The 23,692-nt window shown below is 48.7% G+C and overlaps 1 protein-coding gene across 2 annotated transcripts; it reads right to left on the reverse strand.

Moving 5' to 3' along the window:
- Positions 1–13,239: 13,239 nt before the first annotated feature.
- LOC109766013 (protein NRT1/ PTR FAMILY 6.4) lies at positions 13,240–17,103 on the reverse strand. 2 transcript variants are annotated; one of them, XM_020324786.4, is made up of 5 exons: positions 16,860–17,103; positions 16,632–16,746; positions 16,330–16,547; positions 15,695–16,245; positions 13,240–14,551 (listed from the first exon to the last, which is right to left on the reverse strand). In XM_020324786.4, the coding sequence occupies exons 1-5, from the start codon at positions 16,860–16,862 to the stop codon at positions 13,654–13,656; spliced, it is 1,785 nt and encodes a 594-aa protein (XP_020180375.1). In that variant the 5' UTR covers positions 16,863–17,103; the 3' UTR covers positions 13,240–13,653. The 2 variants fall into 2 exon arrangements, with proteins under 2 accessions (XP_020180375.1, XP_020180374.1); XM_020324785.4 differs by lacking the exon at positions 16,860–17,103 and having other exon boundaries at positions 16,632–16,752.
- Positions 17,104–23,692: the final 6,589 nt, after the last annotated feature.

A 23,692-nucleotide genomic window follows, 5' to 3' on the forward strand; every position in this document is an offset into this window, starting at 1 on the left:
TGGCGTGTTGGTCTTGTGGGGCCTTAGCAGATGACTTACCGACTGTCTACTACAACAAGTTTGTCCTGGATACGGTGAGGGAGAGGCGATGATGGCGGCGCGCCTTCGGCTCGTCCCATTTTTCTCGTGAAAAAAAACTTTATAAATTATCAAGAAATTCTTAGAATATTGTTAAATTCAAGAAAAAAACATGACGGGGCGGGGGAGGGTGGGGTGCAAGAACCTTCGCCTGTACGCATAGGAGTGACAAAGAGGGAAAAAGAAACAAGGGACATTTATATTTATGCCCCTAACTCGAACCCACTACTCAGATTTTTCTCTAATTTTGAAGCATGCTCAAATTTGCCCCTCCGTCGTTAGGTGCACTTATAGAAATGCCCTTCCGTGCCGTTACCGTCCAATCAAAGAGCTTATCGTTTTCGGGGTGTTTTCTGGACATTTTTGCCCCTCGCCGGATGAGCCACTTACATGGGGGACCCACTCTAACAAATAAAAGAAAAACCTCTCTCTCATCCCTCTATCTCACTTGCACGTGGACCCCAACGAAAATAATTAAAATAAAAAACTCTCTCTGTCTCTCCTCAACTCCCCTCTCTCTCCCTAAGATGGACATGGCCAGCGCGGCTCAGCCGGTGGCCGTCGCCGGCGAGGGGGCTCGCCTGCAGATGGCAGAAGATGGCGACGTCGTGGACGCGGCCTTCACTGGTGAGGGGGAAGCGCCTGCAGATGGCAGTGGATGGCGAAGCCGTGGGCGTGGAGGCGACGACTACGGCGGTGCTCAAGGAGCAGCGTATCAAGGACGAGAGAGACCAGGGAGAGGGAGAATTAGGGGATGATCATCTGGTGATCTGGAACACGTTCGCGTGGTCGAGTCCGTCGTGAAGACACTGCAGCGACGTCTCCATCGTCCGAGGCGGCCGACAAAGCAAGGATTTGAGGTAGGAACACTCGGGGTCGCGGAGATCGAGGAGGACAACGCCAGCGTTTTCGGTAGGCATCGGCTAAGCCTAGTTATGCGGGGAGGATGGACGGGGTGCTACGTTGGAGGAGATCGGGTCATAGCGGAGCTCCATGACGACCCACAAGTATAGGGGATCTATCGTAGTCCTTTCGATAAGTAAGAGTGCCGAACCCAACGAGGAGCAGAAGGAAATGACAAGTGGTTTTCAGCAAGGTATTCTCTGCAAGCACTAAAATTATCGGTAACAGATAGTTTTGTGGTAAGATAAATCGTAATGAGTAACAAGTAAATAAAGTAACTAAGGTGCAGCAAGGTGGCCCAATCCTTTTCGTAACAAAGGACAAGCCTGGACAAACTCTTATATAAAGCAAAGCGCTCCCGAGGACACATGGGAATTGTTGTCAAGTTAGTTTTAATCATGCTCATATGATTCGCGTTCGTTACTTTAATACTTTGATATGTGGGTGGATTGGTGCTTGGGTGCTGCCCTTCCTTGGACAAGCCTCCCACTTATGATTAACCCCTTTCGCAAGCATCCGCAACTACGAAAGAAGAAGTAAGGTAAACCTAACCATAGCATGAAACATATGGATCCAAATCAGCCCCTGATGAAGCAACGCATAAACTAGGGTTTAAGCTTCTGTCACTCTAGCAACCCATCATTTACTTATTACTTCCCAATGCCTTCCCCTAGGCCTAAATAATGGTGAAGTGTCATGTAGTCGACGTTCACATAACACCACTAGAGGAAAGACAACATACATTTCATCAAAATATGAACGAATACCAAATTCACATGATTACTTATAAGAAGACTTCTCCCATGTCCTCAAGAACAAATGTAATGAAGGAAATATGCCCTAGAGGCAATAATAAAGTTATTATTTATATTTTCTTATATCATGATAAATGTTTATTATTCATGCTAGAATGGTATTAACCGGAAACTTAGTACATGTGTGAATACATAGACAAAACAGAATGTCCCTAGTATGCCTCTACTTGACTAGCTCGTTAATCAAAGATGGTTAAGTTTCCTGACCATAGACATGTGTTGTCATTTGATGAACGGGATCACATCATTAGGAAAATGATGTGATGGACAAGACCCATCCGTTAGCTTAGCATTATGATCGTTGAGTTTTATTGCTATTGCCTTCTTCACGACTTATACATGTTCCTCTGACTATGAGATTATGCAACTCTCGAATACCGGAGGAACACCTTGTGTGCTATCAAACGTCACAACGTAACTGGGTGATTATAAAGATACTCTACAGATGTCTCCGAAGGTGTTTGTTGGGTTGGCATAGATCGAGATTAGGATTTGTCACTCCGTGTATCGGAGAGGTATCTCTGGGCCCTCTCGGTAATGCACATCACTATAAGCCTTGCAAGCAATGTGACTAATGAGTTAGTCACGGGATGATGCATTACAGAACGAGTAAAGAGACTTGCCGGTAACGAGATTGAACTATGTATGATGATACCGACGATTGAATCTCGGGCAAGTAACATACCGATGACAAAGGGAACAACGTATGTTGTTATGTGGTTTGACCGATAAAGATCTTCGTAGAATATGTAGGAGCCAATATGAGTATCCAGGTTCCCCTATTGGTTATTGACCGGAGATATGTCTTGGTCATGTCTACATAGTTCTCGAACCCGTAGCGTCCGCACGCTTAATGTTCGATGACGATTTGTATTATGAGTCCCGGATGAGATCACGGACATGACGAGCATAAAGATTGATATATTGGACGATGTTATTCGGACACCGGATGAGTTTCGAGAGGTACCGAATAATTATCGGAGTGCCGGAGGGTTATCGGAACCCCCCGGGGGAACTAATGGGCCTTCACGGGCCTTAGTGGGAAGAGAGGAAGGGCCACAAGGGGCTGGCCGCGCCCCTAGGTCCGAATTGGACTAGGGGAAGGGGGCAGCGCCCCCTTTCCTTCCCTTCCTTCTTCCCCCTCTTCCTTAGGTGGAATCCTACTAGGACTTGGAGTCCTAGTAGGACTCCCCTCTCCTGGTGTGCCCTAAGAGGGCCGGCCGGCCTCCCCTCCCCTCCTTTATATACGGGGCAGGGGGGCACCCTAGAACACACAAGTTTCTCTTAACCGTGTGCGGTGCCCCCCTCCATAGTTACACACCTCAGTCATATCGTCGTAGTGCTTAGGCGAAGCCCTGCGCCGGTAACTTCATCATCACCGTTGCCACGCCGTCGTGCTGACGGAACTCTTCCTCGGCCTCAACTGGATCAAGAGTTCGAGGGACGTCATCGAGCTGAACGTGTGCTGATCGCGGAGGTGCCGTACGTTCGGTGCTTGGATCAGTTGGATCGCAAAGACGTTCGACTACAACAACCGCGTTACTAAACACTTCCGCTTTCGGTCTACGAGGGTACGTAGACACACTCTCCCCGCGCGTTGCTATGCATCTCCTAGATAAATCTTGCGTGATCGTAGGTAAATTTTTTGAAATACTGCGTTCCCCAACAGTGGCATCCGAGCCAGGTCTATGCGTAGATGTTATATGCACGAGTAGAATACAAAGAGTTGTGGGCGATAATAGTCATACTGCTTACCAACAACGTCTTACTTTGATTCGGCTGTATTGTTGGATGAAGCGGCCCGGACCAACATTACATGACCACGTTCATGAGACTGGTTCTACCGACGTGCTTCGCACACAGGTGGCTAGCGGGTGTGTAGCGACCCAACCTCAGACGGTCAAGTCTCTGTGCTTCAGTGTCATCCCTGGATCGGTAATGCTGACACACACAGTACTCGAAGGATTTATAACAGAGTAGCAATCACACACTTATTACATCGATAGTCTCCAAAGAGAACTTATTACAATAAATATGGCTTAAGGCCATCTAAGTAAGATAACAGCGGAAGGCTGGGAAGATAAGTGAGTCCATCAACTCCAACGGCATAGCTGAGTGCACGACAACGGCCTAGCGAACCTTACTCCTCGTCTGAAAAGTCTGCAACATGATACGTTGCAGCCCGAAAACGGGTCAACACATGAAATATGCTGGCAATGTAACACAGTAGAGTAATGAACAGATAAATGCTATCTCTATATGCGTATATGGCTGGTGGAGGCTCTATGGTTAATATGTTTTTGCGAAAAGCCAATTTTTCCCTACAACAAAGGAATAGATTTTATCTAACTATCATGGTGGTTGAAACATCATTGAGAAGGTTCCTCCAACTCAATCCCAATTAAAGTAGTCATTATCAACCCAACAAATTAAATTAGAGTGATGAGATCAAACCAAAAATTCAAGTACCAGATACTCAAGATGTCCATAACCGGGGACATGGCTAACCATGATTAGTTTGTACACTCTGCAGAGGTTTGCGCACTTTTTCCCACAAGACTCGATCTCCTCCGTTGGATTTCTCGCACTACATGGTGTTTGAGAAACGGATGACCGATACACAGTCTTTCAGAAACACTAACTCTTTACTCTGGGTGGACAATTACACCTACTTTCCCTCTACATCTGCTAGCCCACCACTGAAAGAGGTCATGCAACATACTCAACTATGCTAGAGCCCATAATAGCTTGTGGCTGCACACGGAAGTTTCTAGCATGAATAATCTTATGATCCCTTTGAGCCTGGGTGGCGGACCGTAGGATGATCACACGGGTACTCCGGGATATCCTAGGACAACACTGGATTCTCTAGGTGCCCACAAGCAATCCACCCAGATGTGTATTAAAGTTGCCACCTTAAGTTGAACCATTAATTAATAATCTCACATCTGTCATTGATTCACTCAGCCAAACCACGTGTACGAGCATAGCATAGCAATATAAGCATAACGTAGAAGTAACTCCCAGGTTTGATAATAAACAGGGCAATAGGTTCTACCTCATCATCTACTTCCCAAATACCCACAAGTTAAACACATCCTAATCATGCAATGTTTGAGGATTAGAACTAATGCATAAAAACTGGGTATGAAAAGAGTATGATCAATGTGTTACTTGCCTTGCTGACGATCCGCAAAACCTAGTGACTCGTAGTAGCACGCTTCGCACTCCGGGAATTCTATCGCAAACAAACAATAGCATACATAAGCACTCAAGCAATGATGCACGGGTAAAACTCAAATACGAAAATCTAACCAGAAAGTTCAGCTGAAGAACTCCGGTTTGCAGAAAGAATCAAATCAAACGGAGCAACGAAACTCAAACTACAAAAGAAACAAGATCCAATTACTAATCTGGACTAAAGTCAAATTTTATTGTATCAATATCTTGTTCAAGTTAGTTAAACAGAAAGAGAACTTCGAGACGAAGATCTAGGCGCTTGTTTCACCTGATTTGGGTAAACGAGCGAAAAGATAAACTAATTCGAAGATCAGGGCAGGAATCGCGATCGAAAATAATCGCGAAAAAAACCCTGGAAAAAGAAAAACTGACGAATAGGACGTTCGCTGTCTGTGATTAACTGGCGATCAACGTTCGTTAAAACGAACGTACGGACGAACGTCCGCTGACTAACGAAACCGAAAAAAAACCGAACCGATCTATTTAAAAAATAGATCTAGGGTTTCGAAAAAAAACCGAACGGTTAACCGAAAAAAACGACGAACGGCGGTGGTGGCGTCGGCTACCTCCGGCGAGGCTCCGACGGGGCGGTGGCAAAAGGCGGCGGCGACGGCGGAGTGGCGCGGGCGGTGCGAAGCGGCGCGGCGGCTCGGGTGCGGGGCGGGGCTGGCGACTGGCGGGGTGACGAGGCGAGGGGGGACTTAAAAAGGGGCCCTGGGGGCCTCGGCTTGCGTGAGGGGGCGGCGAGGCCGACCAGGACTCCTCCTCGCCGGAGTCCGGCGTCCTCACGGGAGGGCGAGGCGGCGCGAGCGGGATGGGCCGGCTCGGCGCGGTCCGAAAGTTTTTTTTAAAACAAATTTCACCGAAAAAATCCTAAGAAAATCAAAATAAAAATCTAAAAATGCCAAAACAAATTTTCATCGTCTAAATAAAATATTTAGAACAAGATGAACATTTTCTTGGCCCTAAAATGCAATTTTGAAAAAATGCATATTTTTCTAATTCAAATAAAATAACGATAAAATCCAAAATAAAATATTTATTTGATTTTAATATTTTTCCTCCAAATTTCATTTATGTTGGAGAAGTCATATTATCTCCTCTCAGAAATTATTTAATATGAAATATTTCGGAGAGAAAAATTAATTAAAACCAAAGTGATCCTTGTTTCTATATTTGAGAAAATTCAAATATGAGAACTACGAATCCCCAACTCTCTCCGAGGGTCCTTGAGTTGCTTAGAATTTTGAGGATCGCAAAACGAAATGCAGTAAAATATGATATGCATGGATGACCTATGTATAACATTTCAAATTAAAAATTTGGGATGTTACAAACCTACCCCCTTAAGATGAATCTCGCCCTCGAGATTCGGGTTGGCTAGAAAACAGGTGTGGGTGGTCTTTCCGTAAATCATCCTCTCGTTCCCAGGTGGCTTCATCCTCGGTATGGTGGCTCCACTGAACTTTGCAAAACTTGATAACCTTAGGCTGGCCGCGCTAGTAGGCCACGGAGCGCATTTGTTTTCTTTACGGGATCTTGTAATTTTATTTCTCCATCGAGATTAATGAAATACTCGTTTCTCACATCTTTTTCTTTGTGTACTACGGTACACTGGCACGCCCGCATATTTACATTTCCCTTTCCTGGCGCAAGAGAGAAATACGCTCCCCTTTCCTTCTCGCGGAGTCCTTAGATATTTTTCTCGTGTCAAACACAACTCATCGTTTTTTGGAATGTTTTTTCGCGTGTTACAAACATAGGTCGTCTTGGAGCCTACCAGTGTGCTGGCCCATACACAAACTAATGTGCATCCCACGCGCTATTTTACGCAGCTAGCGTCATATAGTAGCCCCCATGCAGTTGGCCCAAGAAAATTTGTTGCTCTGTTGCACAGGCAGTATTGGGCCTCATCCGCACTCCCATATTGGGTTGTCCGAGGGAGCAATTTTTTTCTTGGGCCAATAAAAGAGATAGTTTGGCTCGAATAAAAAAAAATTGTGGTCATGTGAGCGCTAAAATAATAAAAGAGAATAAACTTTAATAATGAATGGACATTGATGTCTGTTTATGCACTAAATATGCTAATGAAACGGGATTTATGCTCTACGATTAGTAATCCATCCGGTTACGCCGTCGTAAGAGAGAGTGGTCGAAGCAACCGTGCCCCGAAGGTCCCCGCATAGCTACCAAATGAGGAGGCGGGCACAACCCCGAGACAGAGGCGGACCCGGAGGAAAAAAAAGCACGAGTTGGATGGTTGCCGCCACGCCGACTAACCCCACCACTATCAACATCTCGAGGACAAACATGACCCGCGAGAAGATCACAACTCCTCTCTCTATCGCACCGCTATGGAAATCGTTTTTGATGGACACATCAATTATCTCTTCCATTGCTTCTCGCAAAGAAATATCTCTCCCGTTGCAACGCACGGGCATATGTGCTAGTACACAATAAACAAACAATGACAAGCGAAGTGGAAGATAGAGCGCTTGCATGAAAATTGCGGGAACTAAATCAAACGGTGATTTTAAAATACTTATAAAATTTTAAAAATCATGAATTGTAAAAAGTTCAAAAAAAAGAGAAAACAAAAAAATATAAGTTTAAAAACCAAAAAAATAAAATAAAAAAAACAAGGATTTTTTATAGAGCCTTGGTCCAAAAGACCAAATGAGAACTACAAGTTGGCACCCTAGCGCCCTATAACTCACGGAGTACCTATACCTTGCATTGCCTCTCCCTGCTCTTTTTTCTTTTTCTTTTGAGAATGCCTCTCCCCGATCTCAATTACATTGTTTAAAAAAAAATTGCAGCCGTCAAACACACGAACAGCTCAACCCACAAAAAATGCATGAAAGAAACTGGTTATTTTCACCAGTGGGGTTTAGGGTTTAGGAAGACAACATGAGACAACTGAGCAACAAACACGGCTGCGTGGGACGTACGAGTGCGAGGGACAGTTGCACGAATCTTATAGCAAAGTTTTATCCTATGGTGGTGGATTTAGATGCACATCTAGGTGTGAAATAACAAGCCTGTTGCTAGAATCTATTAGGAAGGCGTCCATTATGGATAGGTCGAGGAGCATGCTTAATTAGATTGCCTAACAATTTGATGCCACGGCACACAAAATGTACAAAAGGTTGACTTTGATGGATGGATAAGTAGAGATGTAGAGATCAGCTGCTTCATGTGAAAGTGAAACAAAACAACAAGAGGACTAAAGCAAACTACGTACAAACGGCTAGATGAAAGGCTTCATGGCTCGCAGCATAGAGTCCAAATTGATCTCGTGCAGGCACACCTGAGAGATGCGGTTCTTCTTTGGGCCGCTCGTGTGAAGCAACACGAGGGCCTCCATTGTTGCAAGGTTGAACTGGACGAGCCCGACATTGCTCATGTCAAAGAGCACGGTGCCACTCCTCTCCCCGAATCCCTCGAAGCTAACGGACTTGTGCACGTCCCAGTCCGGGCCGTCAATCAGCACCCGACGGCTCCACCCCGACTCCCACAAGGACCACATCGACATCACCCGGGCCTCCGACACGAGCAGGCTCAGCCTAGTCCCACCCGCCGAAACGGCCAGCCTGATCTCGTTGTTGTTCTTGGTGCCCGGCATTCTGCTAACGCAGCCCTGCGGCAGGGGGATCACGGTCGCCTGCGCCGTGTCGACGTCCAGAGCCACGATCTGGAGCTCGTCGGCTTTTGCTAGGTTGTGGCACCAGCCCGGGACGCATAACCAGTGGACGGTGCGTCCGATGATCACCGGGTGCTTGTTGTTGCCAAGCAGCGACCGGGGTGGTGGATGCACGGCGTGGTGGGCGGCGCGGGCCGCGCTCCATTTGCCGTCCTCTGACGAGTAGATCTGGCTTGTCAGGTCCTCGTCGGCGACGAGCAGCTCGAAACAGTTGCCGTCGACGGTGAGCAGCGCGGGAGGGTAGTGGTCCCTTACGGCCATGGGAGGAAGAGGGAAGGCCTGGCCGGTGATGATATTGCTGCAGACCGTAAGCTGCTCATCAGCCTCATATTGGCCGGGGCTTATGTTTTTGATGAGACGATATTGGTCGCGGCTGTAGGACCTTCGGCGGAAGACGACGAGGCCGTCGCGCCAGGCCGCGGGCTCCAAGCTGAGGCTTGCTAGTCTCGAGCGGACCGGGACGGGCTCGGAATCGGAATCGGATGATGTCTGGACTACGCGCGCGATGCGATTCACGTCCCTCTCCTCCAGCGTGTACGAGACGTGGCGGAGGAGCGTGGGGTCAAAGCCACGGAGGGCCAGGCGGCGGCGGAAGGCCGGGTCGAGGATGGCGCCGCGGAGGGGCTTGGAGGCGGCGGCGCACCGGACGATGGCCACGGCGTCGGAGCGGGCGGCGATCTCCAGCAGGAGGTCCACCGGTAGGGTTGCCGCCGTCGTCGTCTCGTCGCATGCACGCACGCACGCACGTTTGGTCGACATGGCCGTATTATGGTTGTGCGTGTGTGCGGGACGACGTACCGCGGGGGCTTTCCCGCGGCCGGTCTGTATTTATTTGTCGGTCGTGACCGTCATACGTACCGACCGACCTCGGGTATAACTTGTCCACTACTAGGAGTCGGAGTTTCATACAGTAGTTTCCACTGGGCAGATACATGCGCGCGCCCGCGAATTAATCGTTTTCTCTATCGAGACGAGCGACTGGAAACCCTAGCCGCCGCCAAGCGAGCCTAGTCTTCCCGCGCTGTCCTCCGGCGGCTAGCTCCCATCCGCCGATGACCTCTCCGACATCGGTGGTGAGGGTTCGCCGAATCCCGCGCATGTAGATCGTCTAGCTTTAGGTTTTAGAGGTCTGGTAGCTTAGGTTTTGGGTCATTCGATGTGTTGATCTTGGTGGCGGCTGAATAAAGAAGCTCCAGAACCTTTCTTGGCGACGCAATCGTCTCTATGGTTGGTGATGGACTTGGTAGCTAGTCTGCTCAAGCGAGGATGTCGTGGCGGTGGCGGCATCCTTGTGGTGGACTTGTGTCCTTGAGCTCCACCGTTGCGACATGTCTCCTCTAGCGCCGGTGCGGACCTTGGAAGGTAGTTAGGAGCGGATGCAGATTGTGGTCTGAATTGACGACATCTAGAGGATGGACCGTGTGATGAGTTCGTGGTTGATGACTGACAGTTATGGTTTTCTCCAACATCCAGCCATTTGGAAGATCTGGCACCCCCGCACGACTAAGATCTGAAGCTTGATGGCGTGTCCGGGGTGCTGCCCCGGCCAGATTCGTTCAACGGCAATGACTTTGTCTTTGGGAAGCTACTTTGGAAGTCCGCAAAGTTGCATATCAGCGATGGAGCCAGATCGATCTCGGGTGAATAGGTGATTCGTCACATTTTTCTTTGGTGTCTATTGCGATGGTGCCGAAGGCAGATACTAGCCGTTGATGTCATGTACAATGGTTAAATCTTGTGATGTTTACTCATTGATACTAGCTAGTGGATAAGGCAGCAATATGCATGCATGTAACGATGGGTGACAATGTAATATTGCAATGTTTTACAATTTCTTATAGGGTATCAATCTAATATGCATGTATTATATGCAAAACGCTGCCATGGCAGCAAAATGCTACCGCAACAACCTTATTTATTAATTTACCCATGGATTATCAGTGGTGGATTAGTGTTGATGCCCCCCCCCCCCCCCCATAACACTACTATCAGTAGCGGGCACGAGGCCCGCCATTGATAACATGTTAGCAGTGACGAGAGATCAGTGGCAGGCGCCCTTCACTTCCTCGCTCGTCACTGGTAGTGTGAAATTTCACTGGTAGTGACGAGAGATGCGAGACATGATCATGATGCTCATTTGGAGAACTTGGAGTGTGAAATGACTTGGTTCACGGGAAGAGTAATCCTCCTATAGAAGTATCAAATAATTTCTTGTGTAGCTACTTCAACTCCCTATGTAATAGGTTGTTGAGTATATAGCAGATTATCAGGCAAGGCTAATGTAGATAATACCTACAGTAGGAGAGACTCATCAAGCCATCAACTAGATCAGTTGTGGTCTCTGCCACTGACAAACCGGCGCTCTCAGTTGATCGAATTTTTTCTCATCATTGACTTCCATAAGGCCTACGACACCGTCCACGGGTCCTTCCTTAGGGAAGTGTCGCTCCGCAAGGGATTTGATGATCGTTGGGTGAGAAGGGTTGTGCAACTTGTCTCTAGTGGTCGCACGACCGTCAATATTAAAGGCGAGGTTGGCTCGTTCTACCCCAGTTTCTATGGGGTGAGATAGGGAGACCCCTTCTCCTTGTTCCTATTTAATATGGTCATGGACGCTCTTTCCGCGATCCTTAACAAGGCCAAGGCATCCAGTCACATTCAAGGAGTGGTTCCTCACCTCGTGGCTGGAGGGGACTCTATGCTGGAATACGCGGACGACACCATCATAATGGTCGAAGGATCTGACGCGGATATTTTGAGCCTCAAATTTCCCCTATTTTGCTTCCAACAGATGTTGGGATTAACCATCAACTTTCATAAAAGTGAGGTCATGGTCATGGAGTACGATGAGACCACGCGTCAAAGCATTGCCGACAGATTGAACTTATCTAGGGACCCCATTAGTGATTCTAGACTCTCGGTGTCGGATCTTTGTTTGTCCGTCTCCAAGATTCAATATCGAGTTGAGCCTGGCAATGTAGGTGCCTCTCTAGGTGGCATGGAAGATGCCCCTAAACTCGTCCCTGACTAGCCTTCTCATGTTCATTATGGGCTTCTACAGCCTCCATGAAACTCTCCATCATGAGATAGCCATTGTCCAATCAAAATTCTTCTAGGCATGCAAGGGTGATAAAAAAAATACCATATGGTTAAATGGTCTCATTTGCAAATCTAATGACCGGGGAGGTCTAGGGATTGTGTCCTCCAAGTGGATGAACATTGATCTCCTGCCCAAGTGCCTTTGGCGCATAGCAAACAATGAGGGTGTGGCTGGAGATTATCCGATCCAAGTACTTGCGGGGCCAAGCCTCTGGCGTTTTGTCAATGCTCCGGGGCCTCCCAATTCTGACAATCTATAATTCAACCCCTTTCGGTTCTCCGGATTGGTACTTCGATTTCTGTAGGGTCTGGCTCATCCACTCTATTTTGGATTGACCGTTCGATGGGCGATAGGCCGTTTACTGTCCGCTTCCAGGAGATTTTCTCCATTTGCTCCTTACCCTATATCTCGATTGAGGCTGCCATTATTGATCTTAGGAGCCACGCTTTTCGTCATGCATTTGGCCTTGCTGAACAAGATGCTTGGAAGGGCCTCTTGGAGTGTGTGGCCCTTCACACCCCGAGCTTCGATTGGGACCGGGTCTCCTGGCACCTTCAATCCGGTCACCGGTTCTCCACTAGATCCCTCTACCGCGCCATTGTTCCCTTGACTAGCCAAGAACCCCTGATTTTACTTTGGAAAATTAAACTCCCCATGAAGATCCGACTTTTCCTTTGGCGGTGGATTCATGGTCCAGTACCTTCAGGGGTGGAGGTACTCAAACGTCATGGACTGGATGATGGTTTGTGTCCTCTTTGCGATACGGCACCAGAGGACTGAAATCTATCTCATTCTCATGCTTTTTAGCATAATTCTTGTGGAGTTGCTTCAGGGAAGTGGTAGGTGCTGCCACACCTGCTTACCTGACCTCTTTGAGGAATTGATGGCCTGCCGGTAGGGACGTGCCACATTATGTGGATTGGGATCGAGGTCCTTGCTTGGACCCTTTGGACAATTCATATAATAAGCTAGTTATCAAACGCTTTCCGTTGCGACGCCCGATCGATGTGATATATAAATTTTGTGGCTTTATACAGATTTGGAGGCCGCTTAGCCGCACCGCGGATCACGCGGCCATTGATGCTCTATTGGTTGGCTTCAGGACCTTGGCTCTTCGCATGTCTTCGCCCCTTCCGTCGCCATCTCCAGAGCCAGATTAGCCATGATTCACGCTACCCCCTGTGCGTCATTTTGTGGTTTTTTGCTTGTTGAGCTGGGGCCCTCAACATGGACCTGTTCCTATGTTTCGTTTGTACTCTGTGAGCTGTTTTCATTCTTTTTTCTGTTGGTACCCGTCATGGTTCCGTTTGTTAACTTTGGATGCTTATGCCCTGTGGTGCTTTATTTATAAAGCGAGGCGTAAAGCCTTTTTTGGTTGGTGCTGGTATGGTACTCACAAATGGTGCAGGAGAGGTCATCATTGCCTCCTGTCAACTGTTGTTCTACAACAACTAATACACTTGATTTTTGTTTGAGAAAGAAAATACAAATGCAGACGCTCATACACACGAACGCTCACCCTATGAACATACACACGCATACCCTACCCTTAGGAGCATCTCTGAAAGACTGAGGCGGCAAACCTTGAGATTGACACACCCGAGGCACTTTCCAAGCGATGCGAACATCATCTCCCACTGAACACACATCTCCGGAATGCCTAAAATAAAATTCAGAAAAATGTGAACACCCATGTCAAGTCTGAGAGACTTGAACTTTGATGGGCTAGTTCTACCCCCAAAAAAAAAAAACCTAACCATCTGAGTTTACACTCAATATGCTATTCATATACCTATCTTACAAACTCACACTCCCTACACATCCATCCCCACAGTGTTCTCACTGACCACAAGGACGTCGTCCATCTCCTTTTCCGTGGTATCGTTGTCCTCCCCAGCGGGAGCCACAACCACTGAGGTGCTGGGCTTGTACTCGTGCCGCCTCGCAATCACCACGAACACAAGGAAGTTCACCACCCCAAGCACAGCCAGCATCCAGTAGAACAAGTCAAGCCTCCCCCTATCCAGGTTATTCCGTATCCATGCCCCCCTTGTCACGGTGTGGACGAGGAAGACGAGGAAGCTGCTCAGGAAGAACCCCATGGACAGCGTAACCAGGAAGAGCCCCGTGCTCATGGACTTCATCCGCTCCGGCGCCTCGCGGATGAAGAATTCGAGCTGCCCCACGTACGCGAACGCCTCGCCGGCGCCCACGAGGAAGAACTGCGGCACCAGCCAGAACGCGCTGATGGCGACGTGGGGCTCCCCGTTCGCGGCGTCGCGGCGCATCTTCTCGACCAGCGCGGCCACGACCATGGCCACGGTCGCGAAGACGAGGCCCGTGCCTACGCGCTGGAGCGAGGTGAGCCCCTGCGGGCGGCCGGTGAGGCGGGCGGCGAGCGGCACGAGGAGGCGCTCGTTGAGGGAGGTGAAGAGGAGGATGGAGAGGAAGAGGAAGACGGAGAGGGAGCCGGCGGGGATGAGGAAGCCGGCGTTGAGGTGACGGTCCATGCGGGTGGCTTGCTCCACGGAGAATGTGGTCATCTGAGAGTATATTGTCCAGAAGAGGATGCAGGTGGACCAGATAGGCAACAGGTTCAACACCATCTTCACCTCCTCCACTTCCGTCATTGTTGAGGTTGATGCCTGCTCCTGCTTTTCCGGAGTTGCAGCCAGGTCGACTTGATCCATAACTGCGGCTTTGTCGAGGCACCTGCATTGGGATCACAAAAGTTAATCATCCACATTTTAAACAAAACTTGGACAAATATCGTACGCTCTTACATTAGTTTACATAGGGATGTGCTAAAACGATGGAATAAAGTTGGTATGGTTTAGGCATGTACTCCTACATTGCTTGATATGAAACAGTCTATCTTAAACCCATCTAACATGTTTTTTCTTTCTATTTTTGGATCTGAATACATTTGAGTTCGGAGCGGAAGATCCATGTCGCCGAGTTATCCTTTTTGTTAGTTTCCCTGGCACCTCCATGTCAGCGTCAGACACGGACATAACACGGGGACAAGTGGCGTGCTCGTACTAGCGGAAGAGAACACATCATAATTATGAAGTCCTAGCTGTCCCGGACGAACACGGTGCTGATCCACAGTCCATGTTAACCATGGGAAATTGTGTGGCTGATATCCAAAACACCATTTTGTTTATTTCGAACGAAATAACATAAAATGATGATGGAAACAACAAACGATCCAGCAGTAGTGATATTATAATACCAACAGCTAGCCACATGCATATGATCCTACTCCGACAGCAAGTAGCACAGGTGGTATGGGCATCTTGGTCAGCATCTTTGGGACGGAAATGGCCCATCCACCATAATTATTTTTGTGTGGTAGCGTTTACAATTTCGGTAACAGAAAATTTTGTATCTCATGCATGTATGCAAAATTTAGGCAATTTAAAAAAAATGGATTTCAATCTATCAAAATAGACTTAACTTTAGTAAAAATTGGTCAAATTCAAACATGGTTTGAACGAACTTCATTAACATGCATGAACTTAGCACGTAGTTACTCGCCGGCATCTAGTTAATGCAAATGGCCTCCAAAAAAAGTGATATAAACATGGATTTCACTCTCAATGAGATTTTGATGAAATTCACTGAATTTCATTAATTTCAGCAGGCATTGAAATATCTACGTTTCGGCCAAAATATTTCAGCAATTTAGTTAGTACACATGAATTCAAATATTTTATAAATCATTTTTCAAAAATTTCAAATATGTAATTGAATTCAGGATAATATTTCAGCGTTTTGGCCGAAATGCAAACTGAAATTCGGTGATTTCGGTTGGTGCTGAATTTTTCTTGAAATATAAATACTAATAATTACCTGAGCCTGTCGGTATGGGCCACCTTGGCCGTGTGGAATCCATTGAGCTCGTCGGCATTGGCAGGGGTCGGCAGCTTGCGCTTCTTCCACGCCGTCCACATCACCGTACCGATGACCGTGAGCGGGCTCCCCGCCGGCCGCCGGTACCGGTACTTGGACGTCCCCGCCACGAGCACGACGACGCCGAGGGCCATGGCGGCGGCCGACACGCCGTAGCCCCAGCCCCGTCCGACGTTGTCCTGCACGTACACCAGCACGGTGACCGCGAACAGGGACCCGAGGCTGATGCAGAAGTAGAAGCGGTTGAAGAAGAAGACCATGGCGCGCTCCTCCCGCGGGTTCCGGCCGTCGAACTGGTCCGACCCGAACCCCGACACGTTGGCCTTGAGGCCCCCCGCGCCGGCCGCGATGACGTACAGCGCCACGTACAGCAGCGCCAGCTGCCCGCCGCTCGCCGGCACGCACTCGTGCCCCTGCGCGCCCCGCGCGTCCACGCACGGCGGCGGCCTCATGCTCGGCACCACCGTGTCCACCGTCAGCAAGCTCACGCCCTGTGTCAGTCCATCGGTTAGCGAGGCAATGCATGCAGACGCACGGTACAAGTGGTAAGTGGATGCGTGCGGTAGGTTAATTACTGCGGCGGCGATGGTGGCCGAGACGGCGATGGTGAGGTAGCGGCCGAGCTTGGCGTCGGCGAGGAAGCCGCCGACGAGGGCTAGGAGGTTGAGCGTGCCCATGAAGTTGGTGACGACGTTGGCGGATTTGGCGTTGGAGAGGTGCAGCTCGCCGACGAGGTACGTCACCAGGTTCATCGAGATGCCAATCACGCACACGCGCTCCGCAAGCTCCGTCCCTGCACTAGCAAGTCCAGATTAACGCCATTGATGGTTTTACACGCGCCGGCTGCGGCGCACATGACGTACATACGTATACATACCTAGGATGAGTCCGGCTCCGAGCCATCCCCCGGTCTTGGATTTGTCCACCGGGTTGCCGCGGAAGTCGACGGCATCGTCGGCGTCGCTGTGGCCGCCATGGCCACCGGCAGAAACCTGCATGTGTTTGCACAGAACGGTGAGCAACTTGCCATGCAATCGCATGCAGTTAATTAATCATCCTCATGCAAGCATGTCCATGCCCACCCAGTTAGTGTCTGGGCACTCACCATTGCCGGTGGTAGCTTCTGTACGTGGACAAGGAAGGAGGAGAGGAACGTTTGTGTTGTGAGGCAGGCTGAGAGGATGAGCAAGAGGTGATTTAAGCTAGCTAGCTCGTGGTTGTGGTGGATGTTGAGTTTCGCTGGTTGCTTTTCTGGATTAACTTCCGATTCTGGCCAGGTAGCGTGAGAAAAGGAAAAGGTGGAAATGATCAAGCGGCAGCGAGCGGGCAGAGACTGGAGGATCTATGTTGGCCACGCCTTTGGCGTCCAACGGACAAGTAGACGATGACCTGGCCGGTTGCGTGGTTTGTGACTTTGTGGCGGGTGGCTCTGGCTTGGCCAGCATTTTGGGTGAAGGGGGAATGATTGGCCCAAGGCCGCAATTCCGTAAGCTTTCTCCGTGTGGATTATGGACTCCGTACTACTATAAGCATATCCCGTACCGGTCCACCCGTAGGTGTAACATAACATCAGTGTTTTTTGAATGATACCAAGGTTGCTTACCACGCCTGCCTGCCGCGCGGTAGGTGCAGCATCAATATAATCCTAAACGTACGGACCTATTACTTGAGTTTTACTCTCTGGCTCTCTGCCCTGTAAGAACATCTCCAGCGGACCCCTTATAACACGCCGATCCTTCAAATTTCCGCGAGCAAAAAACGCCTCGACCAGACTCCTTACGAGTAGGGGCTCGACGCCGCGCGCGAGTTCGACGCCAAACAGGCGGGATGGCGCCACGAAGCCGACGAGCAAGCCAAGATCTACATCGATCTTGTCTCCAACGACGACAAGGAGTGAGCGCCGCCGCCGCAGCATCGCCGCCACACCCGGAGAGCTCCGGTTTTTGGCTAGTTTTAGGGTACGGCGGCACCGCAATGTAAAATATCTTTGCAATGTATCAATGTTCAAACTATCTATGTAGCACCGTGTTCTTCATTTCGGCCCGGAAAGCATTTTTTCAAATTTTACGGTTTCAATTGAGGGCTCTGTTCGGCCGTAGCCGATTCCGCCCCTCAAATCGCGGTTTTCTCGGCCCTTATCCGCGGTTTTAAAGGTTCTGCTAGAGATGCTCTAAGACTAGTCATAGTGGGGAGTAACTTATACTAGTGACATCCGCAAAAAAGAAAAACTTATACTAGTGTCATGCATATGGCACTATTCTATGTTACTACCTTCATAGTGGGAGTATCATAGAGATATGTGTCATAGGTGGTTGTTTTTATTAGCTTGTACACTCGTTATGTCTTGGAAAGTGTTATGTGATGGTAACATATTACGTTACCACATACTCCCTCGGTCCTTAAAAGAGTGTATTTCCAACTTTGTTGGAGGGTCAAACTATCTCAAAGTTTGACCGAGTTTGTGCAAAAATATATCAATGCTTGTGAAACCAAATAGGTATATGATGAAAATATATTTTATCATGAATCTAATGCTACTAATTTGATGGCATAAATGTTGGTCTATTATTGTATAAATACGGTCTAACATAAAAAAAAATTGACTTTCCAACAAAGTTGAAAGTACACTCTTTCAAGGACGGGGGAGTACACATCTCTCTTCGTTAACTACTTGCCACATAAGCAAACGTGCCTTGAGATGCGTTATGTTACTCCCCCCGGTCCTTTTTAGTTCGCATATAAGATTTGTCTGAATTCAAACATTGTAAACTTTGACCAAGTTTATAAAAAAAAATACCAACATTCAGAATGTAAAATCAACAACATTAGATGCGTCATGACTTTAGTTTTCATATTATGTATAAATTTAGCATTGTAGATGTTAATATGTTTTCCATATAAATATGGTCAAACTTTACAAAGTTTGACTTCAGACAATTGTTATATGCAGAGTAAAAAGAACCGGAGGGACTACTAACTAAGTTACTCCCACTATAACCAGCCTAATTTCAGCCGGTGTGGGCCCCAATCACCAATCCTACTGACCCATGTTAATAGGTCTGCTAAATACATAACAAAGCCTCCATAGCTCTAGCATTACTCGTGTATGATTATCGACTCCGTGCGCATAGTACTTTTCTTCTGTATTTTGTTTCTCGGAAAACTTGTAGCCAAACCTGGGTGTATTGCACATTTGCATCCTTGATGAACAGTAACATAAAAAAAATTAGCAAGAACATCAACAATTCTGAAATTTTGTGGCTTCGAATATGCACCAATCTTTTAGAAACGCATGTGTTTAAAGCCAATGAGCGGCTCACATCATGTAACACACGGGGTAACTTGCATGAACGATAGGGCATTAGAGTTCTCATTTTTATGCTAAAATCCTGTAATCCCCCTTTTCATAGTTTTGCAGCCATATCTCCCAATACCTGAGTGGGTGCATCTTCGACAGGCAGCACCCCTCCATCTCGCGCCTGGTGCAACAAATCCAAGACGACGCACGCCGATGGGTCAAGGCAGGGGCCTCCTGGTTAGATAGTTTGTTGCCCGAGAGATTGGCTTTTGTTATGGTGGGTTGAGCATCCCATGTCTCTGCTCCGGTCAGTCACCTTTGTGCCATTGTCAATGAGCACGTGTAAGCGATGACGTACCATGTACTTTTCACTCTTACTCTCCTATGAATGCAATGATACACAATCTTTGCGTATTCGAGAAAAAATGATGGAGCTTGTCGAGGAAACCATGGCGGAGACACCTAGTGTACTTTCATTGTGTTCACATTGAGCTGATGCCCATCAGCCAAAGATGTGGTCAGAATTCTTTTTTTGAGCCAAAGTTGTGCCGTATTGGCTTAGAAATACAAGAGTGTGCAAGTAGACATTAATACGCCAAAAAGTTAATCATTTAAACAAAAACCAAATTTTATGTCATGAAAAAAAAACTCATTAAGAGTAAGACATATTTTTGTGACAATTTAAACATATATGACTTCTTATTTTCTGTCGAATGGTCTGATCTGGAGTAAAATCAAAGAAGGGATACTTAGTATATGGTTTGCATTTATTCATTGGAATGGAACAAGAGGAATATGCACTCCAGCAATTTAATATAAAGGGGAAAAACTAATAGTTCTAAACGCACGGGCTCTCTACAGAGGTTTTACGGACCTGCTTCTAACTAATCTTCTCTTCCCAGAATTTCAGCCGGGATGGCTCCTCACCCTGATTTTTACTCAATCAAAAAATCCCAGCTAGGTTCCAAAAAATAAAAGTTCCCAGCTAAGCCTGTCTGTTAACTCCGTAATATGCTTTTTTTTTGCGAGAACTCCGTAATATGCTTGTTGGGGAAAAAACTAATGAGAAAGTACATGACACTCGGCTTAAAGTAATACTTATATATATAAAGAAATATAAGACTTTTTAGATCACTATTTATAATGATTTAAGGGCATCTCCAACGCTAACACGCAAATTGGCTCCTGCATCCATCCGTGGACCGGGGGATCAGTCTGCGAACACTGATGCAGGATCGGACCATCCAACCGTGCCCGCCTACATTTCACACCGTACCGGATTTCAACAGACCGACGATTTGAACGGAATTAGCAATATACTCCCTCCGTCCGGAAATACTTGTCCAAAGAATGGATGTATCTAGATGTATTTTAGTTATAGATACATCCATTTATATTCATTTCTACGACAAGTATTTCCGGACGAAAGGAGTAGTAGTTAGCTTCCGCCAAATAAATTCATATTTAGCATTGCTTCCGTCACTATTAGCCTTCCGCCATCCGGACGAAGAGGGGGGGATACATGGTACCTTTTGATTGGCCCGACGGATGTTCAAACTCCCATAAAGTCCTTGTTTGTTTATCTCTACTTTACCGGAAAATGAATATCCGGATGCGTTGGCGAACCGATGTGGGACTGCTTTGCATGGCGAAAGGAAGTACGTATATCTCTTGAAATGGTTCACTTTCGTGCTTACCGCATGCACGTCGCGTGTTGGCAGTGCGTCAAACAGGCAGTTTGGCGTGGAAGACCCGATGGATCTGTGGGACAAGATCGACTGATCGAGGGGGGCCGTCAACGTGTCCCCCGGACCGCGTGGACGCACAGCGCCGCCGGGCCACACGTACAAGTTGGCTACGGCACCGCCACCAGGACCAGGTGGCTGGCTCCGAGACGGAGGTTGCCGTCAACGCTGACTTGTCAAGATCTCAATGGCTGGAGCTAGCGGTTCGACGTGGACGGACGGCTCCTTCCTGCACGACTGCAAATCTGCCAAGCAACGAGCTCCACCAGACCAGCCGAACGGAGTTTGAGTTGTTGGACTGACCGGATGGGGATACGCATCCATGTAGGCCAGGCAATTCCGGCGCTGACGTGGCGCCAGCTAGCGATTATCGGCAAGGCCAAGACAAAAATCAATATCAACCCGCCTCGGATGATTTGCGTGGCGGGACGTCTCAGCTCATGCTTCTCATCGGTTAGATGCTATTTTCGGCGGAACAGTGCAGTATTTTCTCTCAGTTTTGTCCACTAGCAAGAAAACACGCACTCAGACGATGCCATGCATACACGCACGCGTGTGTAATCAGCACGATGGTTTTGGGAAAACGGAACTACTTTGTGCACGACGTACGACTGGTGGCCGATTTATGCATGGTCCACAATCGGACGCTGTTGCATGCATATGCTGCTTCCTCACACCAACGGTGTGATTAGCAACGTCGTCGTGCATAAATTGGCTAGACCATGCATGCATGTCGCGTGTATAGCAGGTCTCTTGGGAAAAAGGCTCGTGCTACGTACGTGTTGGCTGGCTCATCTTTGGTAAAGATTGATCGGGGTCGTGAGCTAGCTGTTCGCCTGTCTTCTCCGTCTATCTCTCATGACAACGCAACCCACGTTGTAAACCTTGTTGCAACACCACCCATGTCGTCTCTGGCGTCCTCCACAACATCGGCTCCAGCACCGGCGACCGGCGTTTGCAACATGGCGGTGTCTCCCACAACTTTGGCTCGTCACCCTGCCCTACTCGATCGTTGTTGCAGCGTCGACCCGGCTCACCCGTACGTGCCCGTCGCCGTTGGATCCGACACACAGATTCAAACGGTAGACAAAGCCATGTGTAGGTGCATGCGTAGCTGCTGGTTGCTACAGGGTTGCATATATATTGCACTCTGGCAGTCGGAACATTAAGAGTTATCGTCCCATGGAACTACCACATTCAAAAAAGTGATTGATAACTACCAAACAAAAATTAATTTTATGACAAAAAACTACCACTTTCGGAAAATGACCAGTTTAGACGATTTAAACGCGTTTATGACATGTGGGGCCCGTCTGTCAGGGCTGACGTGGCGGGAAAGTCAACTCCGTTATTTTGAACCGTTAAGTTGACCGTTATGACAAGTGGACCCCACACGTCAGCATCACCTTCTTCTTCCTACTCCCCCCTCTCCCTCCCTTTGGCATTTCAACAAACACCTTACCAGCAGTAGAGCACCACACCGGCAGCCAGCTCGATGGACCGCAGCACACCGGCGAGCTGCTGCCACCTGGCGCGCGACCTGGCCGGCGCCGTTACTTAGGTGCTCGCGTTAGTGGTCGTAGTCTAGAGGCCGGCCGTCGCGAGGTGGTGGTCGGTGATGGCCTCGGGAGAGCCATGGGGCGGCGCAGGCAGGAGGACGCTGTGAGGCGGCGGAGCTGGATGGAGCACAGGGCAAGGAGGAAGCCACCGACGACGCACTCAGCAATGAGGGCCGGCAGCACAGCAGCGGCAGGAGGGAGGCGATAGTGGTGGACGGCAAGGGAGGCAAGCAGCTCGGTCCTGGCGTCAGGCAGGTGTCGCGGAGGAGATGCAGGAGGGCTGCGAGCGAGGCAGGGAGGGAGCGCTTGGGGCCGGCCATGGCTGGCGGTGGAGGCGGGGAACGAGGGAGCAGAGGAGTGAGAGGGATGGGGTTCACGGAGGCCGGCGGCGTTGGAGTGGAGTGGTGTGAGGGTGTGGCTGCGGGTGTCGCTCGGTTGTTGAAGAATCGACGACCGAAGGAAGGGAAGGTGGGCTGGCATGGAGCTCCAACGACGGACGAAGCAGAGGCCGAGGCGCCATGGCAGGGCGAGCTCACGCGCATGAGAAGCGAAGGCAGGGAGGAAGGGAAAGGAGAGGTGGCAGGGGGCGAAGGGGCCGAGGAGCTCGCCGGCGGAGAGAGGGAGGTCCGGCAAGTCTTCCACCGCGGCAGAGGTGCTTGCTACAATTCCAAAGAGAGAGAGAGAGAGAGAGAGAGAGAGAAAGAGATTAGGAGGAAGAAGAAGGTGATGCTGACGTGTGGGGTCCACTTGTCATAACGGTTCGAAATAACGGTTCTAAACTGGTCATTTTCTGAAAGCGGTAGTTTTTAGTCACAAAATTAACTTTTTTTGGGTAGTTATCAATCAATTTTTTGAATGTGGTAGTTTAGTGGGACGGGCAACCTCTAATATGGTAGTTTTTTTGTCAAACACTCTGGCAGTCGTTATAAAATTAACGTTCATGCACAGAGAGGCTCGGGATGTTGGTCTTGGTCGTCGGCGCCAAAGATGGCCACTGCCGCGGGCGGGAGGGTGAAAGAGAAAACTGAAAAGGGATTGGGGGAAGAACAGCTACAGCAGAAGCCAGAAGGGACCAAGGATAATCTCTGGTGGTTAAGAGGAAGGGGAAGGCCACTGCCGGCGACATCCGCGGCGAGGCGGCACGATGGCCCCTAACCCTAGCACGTCCGGGCAGCGGCGGCTCAGACTAACCTATCGATTTTCGGCCTCATACCATATATACTTTGCACCCGTTCTTGGGCACAACCCAAACCCAAACCGAACCGGACTGGTTTTCCATCTCTCAATCCAATCCAATAGAGACCAAACCTTCATACAGAGACCAAATCAAAAACCA

This window comes from Aegilops tauschii, chromosome 5 (assembly GCF_002575655.3).
Source record: "Aegilops tauschii subsp. strangulata cultivar AL8/78 chromosome 5, Aet v6.0, whole genome shotgun sequence".
NCBI lineage: Eukaryota > Viridiplantae > Streptophyta > Magnoliopsida > Poales > Poaceae > Aegilops > Aegilops tauschii.

Excerpts from the sequence above, each read along its gene's own strand:
- LOC109766013 (XM_020324785.4), bottom strand. The coding sequence starts at position 16,752 with ATGCAGGTTTCTGCCGGTGGCCATGGCGGCCACAGCGACGCCGACGAT. Across the intron at positions 16,246-16,329 it reads CGGCCACCATCGCCGCCGCA|GGCGTGAGCTTGCTGACGGT; the intron begins GTAATTAACCTA and ends GGACTGACACAG. Across the intron at positions 14,552-15,694 it reads GCCCATACCGACAGGCTCAG|GTGCCTCGACAAAGCCGCAG; the intron begins GTAATTATTAGT and ends ATCCCAATGCAG.